Genomic DNA, 17,647 nt, shown 5'->3' with positions numbered 1-17,647 from the left:
TGCTGTACTGTTTGTACATATTTAATATGCAGTTTATAATTAAAATTTGGAATGTTCTTTTCTTTAGCAAATGAAATAAAATTGCCTCTCAGATTCGATAGACTGATTGGCAATACGGAACACCCTTATTGAATCAAATTCAGGAAAAGTTAAATACATAATTTTTAAGAGAAAACTCCTATGTTTCAAAAATGAACGAATGCATTTTGGTAATCTCTCTTATACAGATGAAACAATAAGGTAGTTCAAACTTTAAACAAAAAGAATTATAAGACACAGAGGAATGACAGGCATTGGCTGTGAGTGGGTATTGACTGAAACCGATGGGGAAAGTTGAAAATTTGTGCCGGACTGGGATTCGAACCCAGGTCTCCTGCTTATTAGGCAGATGCTCTGACAGCTGAATTGTCCAGACACAGTGGTCATTGCAGCTGCACAGACTACTTTAGCATGCCTCCTGTCAGACCCAGTTTCTCAACTTACCCGCACAGCCTTTATCCTCCCATGTGGCATTTTGTTGATTTCTGTAAGAGTTCGAGGTTAGTGTACATGTGCACTGAAGAAGTCATTGGCTGTCTCTCCTTAATTATATGACGGCTGTTCAATAAAGAATAATCGTAATTTTTTTATGGTCATGATTTCTCACGCTAAAATTTAACCTTATGATATTCTGTTAGTTTAATGTGCAAAAACCATGCCTAGTAGTTTCATTATTGTGACTCCTGGTGCCTGCCTGTGAGAGGCAGGCAAGGTCAGACATGTTAAGTAACACATGCCCCTACAATGGAGGTAACACGTGAGGAACAATATGGGACTTTGAAATTCTTGAAATTCCGCTTTCGTCTGTACAAATCTTCAGCTGAGGCCTATACAGTGTTACAGGAGGCCTATGGAGAGTTTGTTCTTTCCTACAGCACAACTCGAAGGAGGTTTAAAATGTTTAAAAAGGGGAGGCAATCAATTTCAAAGGAAGTTGGACCCGGTGCTCCAGTTACTGCTCATACAAAAGAAAAAATCAACACCTCTGCAGTCATTGTGAGAGAGGATCAACGAATTACCTTAAGATCACTTTCTGAAATTCTGAACATTTCATTGGTGCCACCCGCACGTCAGTGACAGAAAAATTGCACACGACACATGTTTGCGCACGACGGGTTTCGAGACTGTCGATTTTCAAACAAAAGGACAGTTGTGTGCAACTTTGCATGCAGTTAACTTGATGTTAGAGGAAGATCCGGAGTTTGTTTCTAGTGTAATCACTGTTGATGAAATTTGGCTACATCATTTTGATCCTGAGAGCAAACAGCAAAGCTCAGTGTGGAAATCTTCTTCATCACCAACCCCCAAAAAAGCAAAAGTGCTTGCTTCTGTTGGGAAAGTTATGGTCATCTCATTCGTTGATCTTCGTGGAATGGTGTATCAGCATGTTGTAGCTGCACACATGTCAGTAACTGGACAATACTACAGGGATGTCCTGAAAACATTGCGAGTCCATATCAGGTGCAAAAGACAACATTTCTGTGAAGCAGGCTGGATGCTGCCCCACAATAATGCGCGGTCGCATATTGCCAGTGTTGTTGCTGAATATCTTGAAAAATCAACGTGAAGTGCATCCCTCACCCTCCCTGTCGTCTGGGTTTAGCCCCGTGTGACTTTTTTCTATTCCCTAACACGAAGAAACGCCTTCGTGCAAGGCGTTATCAAACATCAGAAGCAGTGGTGAAGGCTGCGGAGACGATTTTGAAGGACCTCTCAAAAAATGGTTTCCAGCGTGTATTTGAAGACTGGCAGAACCGCTGGGAAAAAGTGCATCACATTCGTGGGAGACTACTTTGAGAAATATATTCTCAAAAAAATTATGATCATTCTTTATTGAACAGCCCTCGTATATATTTGTGTGTTCCGTAAGACATGTCCGAAAGGAGACACACCACATATTACTCGTGGCATTTCGCCGATTCCCATTAGAGTTTGACCCTTGTGTGCATCTGCATTGAAGAGAGCATTGGTTGTCCTCACCTGAATTCTGACTTGTCTGAAAGAACAGGTACCACATATATACAATTTAGGAAAGGTCAATAATCTCTTGTATAAGTGGCACTGCATTAGTAGTGAGCAGATAAGTGGAGAATTTGCATCTGATGGGAGGTGTGCTAGAGTTGTCCATGCAGTTACAGTGACCACTGTGTCTGAATGGCTTTGTAAGTGTTTGTAAGTAAATTTCTCTCTTGTGTTTCTTATTTTCTTTGTCTTTCAATGCCTATTGGATACTGAAGTCGTGACCTACATGTATTGCACCGTACTTTGTTGAAAATTAACATTATGTACCAACTATTTGTTTGTACAGGCGCATCTCGTTGCGTGAGATCTATAGATACACCAGGAGGAACTTCCCGTGTGTCAGGTATCGGAACAACTGGGAGAATTCCATCAGGCACATCCTGTCCATCAGCCCACTCTTCGTGAAGGCGCAGCGCACACCCAAGCGCAATGCCCACTATTGGTCAGTCGGTGAGTCTGCTGCCTCTATCCGTATTGTGCTCCACGAAGGCAAGATAAGAATGTGGACGATGTCAAAAAGTCAAGAAATATATTAATTTAAATTATTACATCTATTTTAGCTCTTATGTTGCACCATCACTTTGTAATCTTACAGTTCCACACTTCACTATTAAAATTCTCTGTCTTTGACTCAAAGTCTTGTCTAGGGTTACATTCTTGCAGATGAAATATTATAACGTTCTGGGTTCCTGAAGACAAAATAACTGATGAAGATTTGCGTGTTGTTATGAATATCTTTTTATTTTATCCCATTCTTGTAAATCACACTTACTTTACAATTTTCACTTCTATCACACCAAAACTTACATTGTTGTTGACAAGTTTAGCAAAATACGTGCATTTCCATTGGAGGCTTGCCCCACCACTATTTACATTCTGCAGGTCTCACATTATTCCAAAGAGGTTTACAAAGCAAAAGAGTTTAGAAACTTTCTTTGCCAAAGAAGAACCTTCGCTCAAATATACAATTTTTTTGTAAATCAAGCTAAAAATGAATTTAATAATTGGTGTTAGATTGTGAAATTAATAATACGAATTTTAAGTATGCCACAAATTTTGTAGTATCAGTTGTTTTTAAAAGAAGAGCAATTCTAACTGTTAGTACATATCGATTGTAACACATTAATTTCTTTTTATACATTTTTGCCTGAAATGTAGTACATTGTATACAAAATCATATAATTCTTTTATTGAAACAGCAGAGATAATTTTAAGATATGCAAGAATCGATAATATACATGGTATCTGTTATTTCTATATATATAAAAAAAAGGTAATGTTAGAGGAGTGTGACCCATTACAACCTCCAGGAGAGAAACCCCGATCCAGATGTTTCTGTCGCTTTCGAAATCCCTCCTGGAAGTCACTCAATTAACATGCTTAGTACCTTACACAATTCCACAGCCAATGTCATCCACTATATCAAATCTTGCTCATCCAACTTGGTTTTCTACGTCAACTTCTACTATCTATTCCACAAGCCAATGTATGGTGCATATGCAGAGGGTACCCTGTATTACTAGTAGTCATTTCCTTTCCTATTCCAATTGCAAATAGAGCTGGGAAAAACATTTATCTATACGCCTCTATACAAGCCCTAATTTCTCTGATATTATTACCATCACCACCTTTACACGAAATGTAAGTTGACAGCAGTAGACTCATTCTGTAGTGAGCTGCGAATGCCGGTTCTCTAAATTTCCTCGATAGTGTTACTCAAAAAGACAATGGCCTTTCCATTCGAGTTCCCGAAGCATCTCTATAGTACTTGGGTGTTGTTCAGACCCAACGGTAACAGATCTAGCAGCTCACCTCTGAATTTCATTGAAGTCTTTCTCCAATCTGACCTGGTGAAAAATCCCAAACACTTCACCATTACTCAAGAATGGGTTGCACTAGTATTCTAAATGCAATCTCCTTTACATATGAACCACACTTAAAATTATCCCAATGAACCAAAATCAGCTATTCGCCTTCTCTACTACAGTCCTTATGTGCTCATTCCATTTCATATTGCTTTGCAATGTTATGCCTAGATATTTAATCGACTTACCTGTGTCGAGCAGCACACTATTAATGCTGTATCCACACATTGGTCCCCCCCCCCCCCCCCCTACACATCTGCATTAATGTACATTTTTCTACATTTAGAGCCAGCTGCCATTCATCACACCAACTAGAAATTTTGACTAAGTTAACTTGTATCCTCCCACAGTCATTCAATGACGACATCTTCCCGTACACCACTGCATCATCAGCAGCCAGTAACAGGTTGCTTGTCACCACCAAATCATTTATGTATATAGATATAATAGTGCTCCTATCACACTTCCTTGGGGTATACCTCACTGAGGAACACTCGCTGTCGAGGACAACGTATTGTGTTCTATTACTTAACAAGTCTTTGAGCTACTCACATATCTGTAAATCTATTCGGTATGTTGGTACCTTTGTTAACAGTCTGTTGTGGGGCGCCATGAAAAATACTTTTCGGAAATCTGTGAATATGGACGCTGCCTGCTGGCCTTCATCCACGGTTGAGAAGGGCTTTCTCAGATTGTGCTGATTCGTGGATGGAAGCTTTTCCTTCTCAAAGAAATTTATTACATTTGAACTGAGAATATGTTCGAGAACTCTGCAGAAAATTGATGTTAAGACTATTGATTTGTAATTTTGCAAGTCTGTTCTTTTACGCTTTTTGTATACAGGAGCCACCCACATTTTTTTCCAGTCACTTAGGACTTTGCACCGTGTGAGAATTTGCGATAACTGCAAGTCAGTGGCTAGAGCCGTAGAGTACTCTTTGTAAAACCAAATTGAGATTTCATCTGGGCCTCATGACTTGATCATTTTCAACTCTTTCAGTTGCTTCTCTATGTCAGAGATGTGATGTCAGTTCTTATATCCTCTATATGAGAGTCTTTGTAACGCTCAAATGGCAGTATGTTTGTACTATTCTCCTGCACAAACTGTTTCTTAAATGTGAAATTTAAAACTTTGGCTTTCTTTTTGCTATCTTCTGCTGCCACACCACACTGGTCAACAAGTGACTGCATGGAAGCCTTAGACCCACTTAGCAATTTTACATAAGACCAGAATTTTCTTGTGTTCTGGGAAAGTTCTGTCGAAATTTTCTCATTGTTTTTTGAACTGAGGATCTCGGGGAAGAGGAAGACGTCACACAGGGCCAGGTCTGAGGAGCACGACAGGTGGGGGGAACAAATGCTATTTTGTTTTTCGTAAAGAAGTTCCCGAATAATGTGGGCCGTATGCAATCATGCCTCGTTATGGAGTAGCATCCACTCATTCACATGCCCCTTCTGTGGGTGTACCATCCTCGTGTCCTGCCTCAAACATATTAAGCCATCACGATAGAAGTATTTCTTGACCTTGCTCGAACAGTCCACAGGTGTACTGCCGATCCACAGTGTCCAACGGGCACAATATTTTGGCGATCGGACGTGTCGCCATCGCCAGGTGCGCTGACGTACTGAGCTCCTGAGGGCGGGCAGCCGTCTTAAATCCCCTCCCCTCACGAGGCGTTCCCTCTGCAGTCCGCACCCGCGCGTCAGCGGTCGGTGAGACACTGGCATCGGCTTCTGTGGTGGCACCGGTGTAATTACCTCGTCTGCCCTAGTCGCCTGTTCGTTTCCTTTGCTGAGAGTCTTTTTAGTTAGACTCGATGCTGGTTCCCGTGCCCTGTTGAGGTTGTAGCCGCAATCTCGGTTGACGAGTCCGTCCCCGGTACGAATATCGATAGCCTCTCTAACGACGCTGTCCCAGTACTTAGATGTCTGTGCCGGGACCCTGGTATGTTGGTAGTCCATTTCGTGATTTTCGGACAGACAGTGCTCTGTGACTGTCGACTTGTTGGGGTCCCCGAGTCGTGTTCTCGCAACAATCTTCGATGGTGCGCACTGTCTGTCCAATATGTCTTCCCACATTGACACGGAATCTGGTATATGCCAGCCTACCGCAAACCGAGATAGTCCTTGACACTTCCGAATAATGCTCGTATTTTATTTGGTGGGCAAAAGACAGTTCCTACTCGGTGTTTCCTCAATATTTGTCCTATTTTCCCCAATAGTGCGCCAGTATACGGTATATAGGCAGTAGCTATCTCTTTGTCTGTGACTTCTTCCGTCTCCACACACTGTACTGTAGAGGTAGGGCGAAGAGCGCGTTTGATCTGCCATTCCCAGTACTCTATTCTTCCGGAATACAGTTTTGAGGTGTTCCAGCTCTCGGGGCAGACTCTCTGCGTCAGATATGGTGTCGCCCTGTGCACCAGTGTTTTTAGCACCCCATTCCTCTGCACAGGGTGGTGGCACCTATCCGCTTGCAAATACAGGTCGGTGTGTGTTTTCTTCCTGTATATCCCGTGGCCCAGGGTGCCATCTGCTCTTCTTTTGACCATTACATTTAAGAATGGTAATCTTCCTTCTGATTCGGTCTCCATAGTGAATTTGATATTTTGATGTTCGGTTGTATGGAGTTCATGTGTGTAAGGAAGTCTAGGATCTTGTCCCTTGCATGGGGCCAGATCACAATCGTGTCATCCACATAACGTAGAAAACAAGTAGGTTTCCATTTGGATGACGCCAAAGCTTCCCCCTCGAAGTACTCCGTATAAAAATTCGCGACCACAGGCGAGTGTGGGCTCCCCATTGTGAGTCTCTCTGTATGTTCGTAGTATTCTCCATTAAAGAGAAAATACGTGGAGGTCAGAACGTTCTCGAAAAGGTCAGTCGTCTTCTCGTCAGATTTCTGTGCAATTAGCTAAACTGACTCTCGAAGAGGCACCCTGGTGAATAATGAAACGGCGTTAAAACTTACCAGGATATCTGAGTCATTCAGCTTGAAGTTGTCGATATGTTTTACAAAATCCACAGAATTACGAATGTGATGAGGGCATTTACCCACATAAGGGCTTAGTAATTCTGTCAGGTATTTGGTCAGCAAACATGTAGGTGCCTTAATGTTGCTGATAATTGGGCGTAACGGCATCCCTTCTTTGTGGACTTTAGGAAGTACGTGAAGTCTCGGTGGTACGGGTCCTTGAGGTGTCAATTTATTGGTGACACCCTCTGCTAAATCTGCATCCTTGAGAAGAGCTCTCGTTTTGTTCTCCACCTTCTTTGTGGGGTCAGCATTGATCTTCCTGTAAGATTTGTCATTTAGCAGGCTCTGCATCTTCTCAATGTAGCCCTTATGGGAAAGAACAACTGTAGCATTGCTTTTGTCAGCCAGTAAGACAACAATCTCAGGTCTCTGTCTCAGGTCTCAAATGGCTGCCCTCTCCCTGCTGATAGTATTCGACTCGATCGGTTTAGTTCTCGTCAGAGCACGGCAGGTTTCCTGGAGTATGTCTTCAGCTTATGTGACCTTATTTCAGGTATTGGTTTTATGGTCATTAGGCCGTGGTCCAATGCAGAATTCTGTGCCTAAAATTTCATCTTCTAATACTGGAGACATCATCAGAGGCTGTGATGGCTCAAAAGGAATTACAGTCTCAAATAAGCTGAGCAAGCCAAAGTGAAGCCACCAGACCACAGCCTAAAATCGGCGTGACTGACATGTGCAATGGACCTTGTAGTGGGGAAGAGTTAGTGCTGTTTGTTTTACTTAGCACTAAAGAAGATAACTTGTCTAATTTCGATCCTTCGTCATATCTTTTACAGAGATTTCTGTGCTTTTGAATTTTGATGGCCTCTCTGTACATACTAACAGAGTAATGATTAGGTTTTCGCAAAAACCACGGTGTCAGAGGAATGAATTTGATGGTTTCCCTGGTCCCAGTGCATGATCTACTAAAATTTGTCTGTCTTGCCTAGGTGACATTTGCTGTTGCGTACCTTAAGCAAGTTATTCTCTGATGTCTTAACACACCGCCTGCCTTCCTGTCCTATCTTTTTGTCAGTGTTTGCCATACTAGGGGTACCCAAACCAAAAATTACATTGCTGTGGGCAGACCTTGTGCAGTATGCACATCTGTCACTAGAGGTGTATAGTGGAAGTCATTGCCAGCTCTGTACTGCCTGTGTTGTCGACCTGGCTTGTTCTGTTCATCTGCAGTGATTGTTTTTGGTTGCGCTGTTTCTTCTTGTTTCATTTTTTATGATGATGACAAGTTTAAGTGTACAGGGTGAAGCTGTGAAATTTTGTTTTCTAGTCAGTATAAATGTTGCTGAACTGTTTTAAGGTTGAAAACAGCATACCAGGATGTCACTATGGGAAAAACTCAAGTGTACAAATAGTTTGCTTGATTTAAAAATGACGATATGTCGATTGATGACAAACCCGTTCTGGACGTCCACTAACTGCCCGAATTGATGAAAGTATTGAAAAAATTCGAGAACTCGTGATTACAGACTGTCGACAGACAATTGATCAACTTTCAGAGTAGCAGGTTATCATGGAGCTCGGTTCAGCGAATTTTAAGGGAAGATTTGTGGCAGACAAGAGACTGGTTCTTCCACCATAACAATGCACCTGTACACGCAGCCATCTCTGTTAGACAGTTTTTGGCTAAAAATTTCACTGCTGCCCCACCTATATTACTCGCCTGACCAGGCTCCATGAGACTTTTTCTTATTTTCACGCATGAAAAGAGACATGAAAGGACACTGATTTGACAACATTGAAGAAGTCAAGAGAAAAAAAAAGAGGAGGAGCTGTCAGCCATTTCTAAAGATGACTACAAAAATGTTTTGAACAGTGGAAGCACTGGTGGAACAAATGAAATGAAATTGTCATAACTTCTGAATAACTTTAGGATGTTCAAACTGCATGGTTGGCCACGGGGCACGATGGGAATTAATATATGCATCTACAGTTCGGTTTAGCGACAAAGCCCACTTTCATTTGGACGGGTTCGTCAATAAGCAAAATTGGCACATTTGGTGGACTGAGAATCCACATTTCGTGATGGAGAAGTCTCTTCAGCAACAACAGTCGCGGAATAATTGGTGTGATATTCCTCGATGGCACGGTGACTACCGCACGGCACATGAAGGGCTCGGAAGATGATTGTATCCCCATTATCCAAAGTGACCCTGGTTTTGACAAGATGTGGTTCACGCAAGACGGAGCTCGATCCCATTGATGTGGGAGAGTGTCGATGTCCCGGAGAGGAGCACTCTGGGGACTGCATTCTGGCTCTAGGGTACCCAGAGGCCACTGGCACGGGCCTCGATTGGCTGACGTATTCTCTGTATCTGAATACATGCAACACCTTTCTGTTGGGCTGTATTAAAGACAAGGTGACAGTCATACAGGCCGTCGACAGCATTGATGTTCTGGTACTTCAGTGGGTCGTGCAGAATTTCGCTATTCATCTGCACCACATCATTGCCAATGGTGGCAAGCATATTGAACATGTTATAATCTAAATCCAAGTATCTGTAGTGATGTTTACATGTCGAATAAAGTGTTTACTCGCTGTTGTTTATAACTAATTTACATTTTTTCCCCATATAATTCGATAGCTGTCACCCTGGATTTGAAAATATATAACTTTTAAAAAATAATTCCAACTTTCTGTGGGTACCCCTTTGTACACTCCTTTCTTTGTTGAGTTTGTGGAGAACCTTCTCATTCCTTATAAGTCTGCCTAATCTTTAACATCCTTCTGTAGCATCACATCTCATATGATTCGATTCACTTCTTTTCTGAATTTTCCACAGTTCAAATTTTGCTACCATACAATGTTGTGTTCGAAACATACATTCCCAGAAATTTCTTTACACACCGGACACTAATAGACTACTTTTGGCCAGGAATACCCCCATCATCTGTGCTAGAGTACTTTTTGTGCACCTTGCTATGTCTATCACGTGGTATTTCACTTCTACCTATACTTAATTCCAATGCATTACGTGCCCAGTCAACCAGCCTACAAGTTAGAATTTAAATAATTTTACTTTCTAGTTGTCTTTTGCATACTCTTCACACAAGATTAAGCTACTTACAGTGGGTTTATAACTTAGTTGTCTTAAATATCACTTTCTGCAAAGAGGAAAGCCAAATCATTGAGTCTGCACTCCAATATTGTGGAGATTTGAGGCCTGCTTGTACCGTATTTACTCGAATCTAAGCCGCACTTGAAAAATTAGACTCGAAATAAAGGAAAAAAAAAATTCTCGAATCTAAGCCGCACCTGAAATCTGAGACTCGAAATTCAAGGGGAGAAAAAAGTTTTAGGCCGCACCTCCAAATCGAAACAAAGTTGGTCCATTGTAATATGAGACACAATTTAGGTCGAATGAATGACGATGCAGCTACAGTAGTTTGGTTCGAGTCGTAAGCTTAGGAGTTAAACTTTACCAGGTAGCCATTGCTATGCGTCAGGCGCTCCGTCCGTATTTATACGGGTACCTCCCCCTTTTCACGTGCTTCGTCTGGTTTGAATTGATTGCTTATTCTGCTTTGATCTGATAAGAGCCGTTTTCTTTGTTATAGGTATTTACGTCACTCTAAGCTGAAAATGCATTACTGTACTGTGTCATGCATTGTTTGTCGCATTCTGATAGTGCGTGTTTACGGCCTGTCGCGGCTCGCGGCATGGCTTGCTTTTGTGCGCGCTACCGCCACTTACAAAAAAAAAAAAGAGAGAGAGATAGAGGAATCGTCTCATTAGCAAAATAATGGCAAGAGACTGCTATTTGTTGTTACTCACACTGCTGCTTTCTTTGATAATGATCAACAAGAACCAAATAATAGACTGCATATGATAGAACATAGTACATCAAATTCTGCACAGAAATTAGAGTCATCTTAGATTTAAAAATCTAGTCAGTTGCTGTGCTTCATTTCTGACTGTATCACTAATAGGCATAAGAATAATACGAATATAAACATGAAACGATACGTATATTCTTCCGCGTTTACTGTTGTCTCACTCTAGTTTCGTAGTTTATTAGGCAGACAGGATTTGAATGAGATAGCAGTAAACACGAAAGAATACATGGCAAAATGTTTATATTTGTATTATTCTTATGGTGAAGAGAATACTACATGTGATTCACATTTCATCAGGTTCCTATTAGCAACCATCTCTTCTCACAGGTAGGAAAAAATTCTGAACGTAGAGTTGGCCATATTGACAAACATCCCAAACAGTCTTGCCAGTCGGATTTTCGTATTACATTGAAGTTCTGCTACATTCGAAGATGAACAATACGGAATTTGTATTTACTTCATAGAATAATGTATGAAAATGCAGTGGTCGAAACTCGGGGCGGAGAAAAAAGCTCGTCTTCCACCTTTTTTTTTTTTTTAATTTATTTACTGACGCAGAGGTTTTGGCGCCAGTATTTATCTTTGTGCCTACAAAGCATGCCTGTGTAGCGCTACATATATTCGACGGCAGAAGTTAGTTGTGGCGGCACCTACCAACATTTTTCAGAACTTCCGCTTGCTTTGCACTTGATTCTAAGCCGCAGGCGGTTTTTTGGATTACAAAAACCGGAAAAAAAGTGCGGCTTAGATTCGAGTAAATACGGTAATCAATTTTAAAAAGAAACTTGTCCACTGCTGCTAGTAGCTGTAAGTTCTGTTTTATCCACTAGAGATGATTAGTGACAGGCACCTTCTTAGAGTAACCTCGATATTGGGGGAACATAATGTGGATTGTGGTTTAGATGAAATGAAATAGGCAAGAAATTGGCTTTCAGCAGAATTGAACTTATTTCAGACTGCCAGAATTCTTTTTATCATCCATTTAAAAGCGCGGGCAGTTTTGCCAACTGAAGTGGCATGCGTGTGACTGGATGCCAAAGGGAATCCAATGCGAGTTATTGCAGGGTTAGAGAAGTGAATGCTGCCTTAATTTATATCAGATGTCCACTGAAAAATTTAGTCAACTAAGCCCACAAAACATAATTATGTCTGAGTTCGACAATTATAAGGGGACCCACGACACGGTGTTCCGACTTTTTTTTTTATTTTAATTTTTTGTGATGTGGGTCTCACAGCTACATCAGTTATAGTACACGCATAAATTTGACTGAGGTCCAGGCATGTTCTTGTTGGTCTGAAGGCAATCTCCAAGTAAGCTGGACATGAATGTTGAAACTGGAAAGGTAGTAGCTTATTGTAAAGAGGTCGTTTTCGCCCATTGAGGTTGTTCTTTATGAAAAGTTTTAAGTGTTCCTTCTTTCTTCTATTTACACACACACACACACACACACACACACTACTGGGGAAAAACTGTGGTTCTGCTAAAGCTGTACTCTTCTGTCGATAGCTGAAATTTATTCACAAATCGCATGTGATCAGGAGCATATGTGACGTGCAAAGAAGTTTTAATTTTTTCACAAGCTTTCATCCCCAACAGAAACGCAAATTAGTGAGTGTTGTTGTATGAATTATTACTAAGTATTTCACTGATGTAGCTCCTCTTTAGTTAACGTGGTTGTCGAAAGACCCACTTTTGTATGTTAGTGGAGAAAAATTTGTTGTTTCAAAATAATTAAAAAATATTCCATAATATTTATACAAGGATGTCATAAAGTTTTGATTATCACCTTGAAAAAACAGTTACGTATTTAATTTTTTTTAGTGTGCCACTACAGGTCTGCAGTTCTAGTATGCTTCAAAATTTCCACATCACAGTTCCGTATCCTAACACGAGAGGGGCCGAAACAAAATAGCCGTGCACCCCCGTAGTCGAGTATCTGGTAGTGAGTCATTCTCCGCATTTGAAGGGAACAGTGCTGCTACAATCTGTGCCGAGCTGGCAGAAATGTAGGCCATCAGTGCACCGTTGGCTGACAGACTGGTTAGGTTAGGTCTTTCCAGTGTATGTGCCCGTCTGGCAGCAGCCAGTGGGGTGTAGGCACAGGCGTACAGGAGTGGGAAAACTGCAGCCGGGCCATAGTGTAAGCCAGCCTACTGCAAAGGCCGATTCCACACAGGCCGGGGAGGCTGAGTGGCTTGCACAAGTGTGTCACATGTAATAGGTCCGTCTGGTGTATACCTTAGCCCCCCCCCCCCCCTCCTGCCCCCCCCCTCCTGCCCCACACACACACACACACACACACACACACACACACACACACACACACACACACACACACACACACCTACACCTACACCTACACCTGATTGAGAGCCTGGTGACAGGTGCGCTTGCTCAAAGGGGCAGCGTTGGAACTGCCTAGCTTAGATTGTGGTCCAACAAGTACAGTGGTACTTATACATCTATTACACGATGCGCATAAACCCAGTTCCCCAGGCATGCATATCTGTAACTATATGCTGGTTAATGTACACTTATTACACCATACGTGTGGACTATACGAGGGCTATCCACAAAGTACATTACGTTTTGGAATTAAAAATAAATAAAGTACTGGAAATTTTTTTTATTATATACAGATGAAAGCCACACTTCAATACTACTTTTCTACATAGTTGCCATTTAAATTAAGGCACTTATCGTAGCGATGGACAAGCTTGAAAATTCCTTCGCCGGGAGGGGGGGGGGGTCGATAGCCCACCTATCATATTACAATATAGCGTGTACATACATACACCTTTCCTCGCTGTATGCCTGAATTTAGATACTTAACGCCTCTTTGCTCCATTTCATTTGTATAATATGAAAGAAAAAATGCTTTCACAAGCAGTTAGTATAAAAGAAAGTTTACTGGCAAATTTTTTGCATTTATGGAAACCTACTTATTTTGAAAAAAGAAAAAAAAAAAGAAAAAAAAAACGTGGAAAATCCCCAACACAAAAATCTGAAATTAGCTACTAGCCACCGAACAATAAGCAAATAACACTCAGAAAACACTGCAGTACCCCTTTTTGCGCTTGCCTGGGTTGAGGACACTTTAGAACTGCTCTCTGTTCGGGCGCGCGGATAATGTGTATGCTAATTTTTGTAGTTTCACCCCTGCTACCGCTAGATGCCTGTCGCGCTCCCCGAGTACCATTCGCAGCAGATTCTCGTGTAATACCCATTTTAAAAATAAGTTGCACATTATTAAGGCAGCCTAAGTAACTTTTGTGAATGCTGCACTATTCTTCAGTGTCACAAATAAATAACAACATTTTTCTAGTCTCTGTAAACAACAGTCGGAATGTTGTACCAATTGTTCAAGTCCTCGATGATAGAAAGCTACTCCTATGTCGTGCAGACATTTGAAAACTGCCATGTGAATATCCTCACTGTTGGTAAACCAGATATTGCAGCGAATCATTTCCTCACTCGGACGTACACTGGTGTATGCAGTCGGTGTTAACGGCATTCCTTCTCGATCGGTGTCACCCGTGTTTGTGCACAGTCAGTCAAATTGTTGGCACTGTTTCTCTAGAGCTGGACACAACATTGTATTTTCTCCATATACTGCCAGAATTTCGAGGGGAATCTGTGTGTAGTTTTGACAATTTGCCCACAAGAATCGTACTGTCCTACATACACTATGGGCCATTAAAATTGCTACACCAAGAAGAAATGCAGATGATAAATGGTTATTCATTGGACAAATATATTATACTAGAACTGACATTTGATTACATTTTCACGCAATTTGGGTGCATAGATACTGAGAAATCAGTACCCAGAACAACCACCTCTGGCCGTAATAACAGCCTTGATAGCCTGGGCGTTGAGTAAAACAGAGCTTGGATAGCGTGTACAGGTACAGCTGCCCATGCAGCTTCAACATGATACCACAGTTTATCAGGAGTAGTGGGTGGCGTATTGTGACGAGCCAGTTGCTTGGCCACCATTCACCAGACGTTTTCAATTGGTGAGAGATCTGGAGAATGTGCTGGGCAGGGCAGCAGTCGAACATTTTCTGTATCCAGAAAGGCCCATACAGGACCTGCAACATGCGGTCATGCATTATCCTGCTGAAATATAGCGTTTCGCAGGGATCGAATGAAGGGTAGAGCCACGGGTCATAACACATCTGAAATGTAACGTCCACAGTTCAAAGTTCTCTCAATGCGAACAAGAGGTGACCGAGACATGTAACCAATGGCACCCTATACCATCACGCTGGGTGATACGCCAGTATGGTGATGACGAATACATGCTTCCAATGTGCGTTCACCGCGATGTCGCCAAACACGTATGCGACCATCATGATTCTGTAAACGGAACCTGGATTCATACGAAAAAATGACATTTTGCCATTCGTGCATCCAAGTTCATCGTTGAGTACACCATCGCATGCGCTCCTGTCTGTGCAGCGTCAAGGGTAACCGCAGCCACGGTCTCCGAGCTGATAGTCCATGCTGCTGCAAACATCGTCGAACTGTTAGTGCAGGTGGTTGTTGTCTTCCAAACGTCCCCATCTTTTGACTCAGGGATCGAGACGTGGCTGCACAATCCGTTACAGCCATGAGGATAAGATGTCTGTCATCTCAACTGCTAGTGATACGAGGCTGTGGGGATCCAGCATGGCGTTCCGTATTACCCTCCTGAACCCACCGATTCCATATTCTGCTAACAGTCATTGGGTCTCTACCAACGCGGGCAGCAATGTCGCGATACGATAAACCGCAATCGCGATGGGCTACAATCGGACCTTAATCAAAATCGGAAACGTGATGGTACGCATTTCTCCTCCTTACACGAGGCATCACAACAACATTTCAGCAGGTAACGCCGGTCAACTGCTGTTTGTGTATGAGAAATCCGTTGGAAACTTTCCTCATGTCAGCACGTTGTAGGTGTCGCCACCGGCGCCAACCTTATGTGAATGCTCTGAAAAGCTAATCATTTGCATATAACAGCATCTTCTTCCTGTCGGTTAAATTTTCGCGTCTGTAGCACGTCATCTTCATGGTGTATCAATTTTAATGGCCAGTAGTGTACTTCGACTGAAATTAACAGTTCCAGATTGTGCTCCCAGACTGTGATGCATCTGTTATTTGCACCACAGCAGAGCTGTCTCTGCAGGAAATCAGGAACATTTACTCTCTTTTTACAATAGCGGTATGACATGTGTAACTTACATATTGAATTCCCCTCATATGAATGATGGAGAACTCAGGGGCATACTATCTCCCTATGTAGAACTGGAAATAGTTCTGATCTATTTAAGCTACTAAATGTCATAGACAATTTCCTTAACTCCCTTGTATTATAACAACATTTACATTGTATATTTACTTTTATAATGGTGATTGAAGCAGATCATTTATAAATTGTAGCTTATAATACCCTCTAAGACAAAAAAGACGTAACCATGAAGGAATTATCTGAATAGGACAGAAATCAGTAGATGTGATGTACGAATGCATGTAATGATCACAATTTCAGGAAATTCAATGATTTATTCAAAACAAAAGTACTTCACAAATTGACCAAATTAGTAATGCGTTGATCCATCTCGGGCCCTTATGCAAGCAGTTATTCGGCTTGACATTGATTGATAGATACTGTGCCAAATTGGGTAATTGGTACATTACATCGTTCGAGTCCCCAGCAGCTTGGAGGGCCGTGCCCGTAGTGCTCCGAACGTTCTCAGGTGGGGAGAGATCGGCAACCTCATTGGCCGAGGGAGGGTTTATCAAGCACGAAGACGAGTAGCAAAAACACTCGCCGTATGCAGTTGTACGTCAACTGTATTCTATGCCCCATTTTGTTGTCCCTCAGGGCATGCCATCACGGACTTATGTTTCAGCAAAATAATCCCGGACTGCAAGCAGGGATGGTTTCTACTGCTTGTCTTTGTGCTTGCCAAACCCTACTGTGACCAAAACGTTGCCAAATTCTCTCCAGTTGAGAACATTAGGAACATTACGCGCAGGGCCCACCGACAAGCTTGGGGTTTTGATGATCTAATGGACCAATTGGATGGAATTCGGCACAGTATCCTTCAGGAGGACATCCGACAGTTCTGTCGATCAGTGCCGAGCCAAATAACTGGGCTTGCATAGGGAACGAGAGGTGGATCAATGCATTACTGACCCACCCAAACGTGTGAAGCCCTCTTGAATAAGTCATCCTTTTTTTCTGAAACTGTATGATTTGTTTGATGGTACATGTACATCATATGTACTGTCTGCCATTTGGATAATACTGTCATGGTGATTCGTTTGTTTGTTTGTGTTTTTTACTTTTTTTTATATATAGATTGTATATCATAACAGGTATATCTGATGCTTTAACATCTGATAGTCAGGCCAGAATTGACAGTTCTGTAGTATGATAGCTGATGTCCAGAGCTGGTGGCTTTTGCACTTCTATTTATACATACATTAAACCGAAGCCTGCACAGTGGCATGTTCCACATGTATCCACTACCATATTTACTCGAATCTAAGCCACACCTGGAAAATGAGACTCGAAACTGAGGAAAAAAAAAAAAATTCCTGGATCTAAGCCGCACCTGAAATTTGAGACTCGAAATTCAAGGGGAGAGAAAAGTTTTAGGCCGCACCTCCAAATTGAAACAAAGTTGGTCCATTGTAATGTGAGACACAATTTAGGTCGAATGAATTACGATACAGCTACAGTAGTTTGGTTCGAGTCGTAAGCTTAGCAGTTAAGCTTTACCAGGTAGCCATCGCTATGCATCAGGCGCTCCGTCTGTATTTATACGGGTACCCTTCCTTTTTCACGTGC

The 17,647-nt window shown here is 41.9% G+C and overlaps 1 protein-coding gene across 3 annotated transcripts in view; it reads left to right on the top strand.

Annotated features, from left to right (window-relative positions):
* Positions 1 to 17,647, top strand: part of LOC124720416 — a 331,791-nt gene that overhangs the window by 211,165 nt on the left and 102,979 nt on the right. For all 3 annotated transcript variants that reach the window (XM_047245766.1, XM_047245767.1, XM_047245765.1), the window contains one exon: positions 2,348 to 2,511. In XM_047245766.1, coding sequence (XP_047101722.1) covers positions 2,348 to 2,511 — 164 coding nt within the window. The remainder of the gene's footprint in view (positions 1 to 2,347; positions 2,512 to 17,647) is intronic.

The sequence above is a fragment of the Schistocerca piceifrons genome, chromosome 11, assembly GCF_021461385.2.
Source record: "Schistocerca piceifrons isolate TAMUIC-IGC-003096 chromosome 11, iqSchPice1.1, whole genome shotgun sequence".
NCBI lineage: Eukaryota > Metazoa > Arthropoda > Insecta > Orthoptera > Acrididae > Schistocerca > Schistocerca piceifrons.
This window is presented reverse-complemented; position numbering and strand designations above follow the sequence as displayed.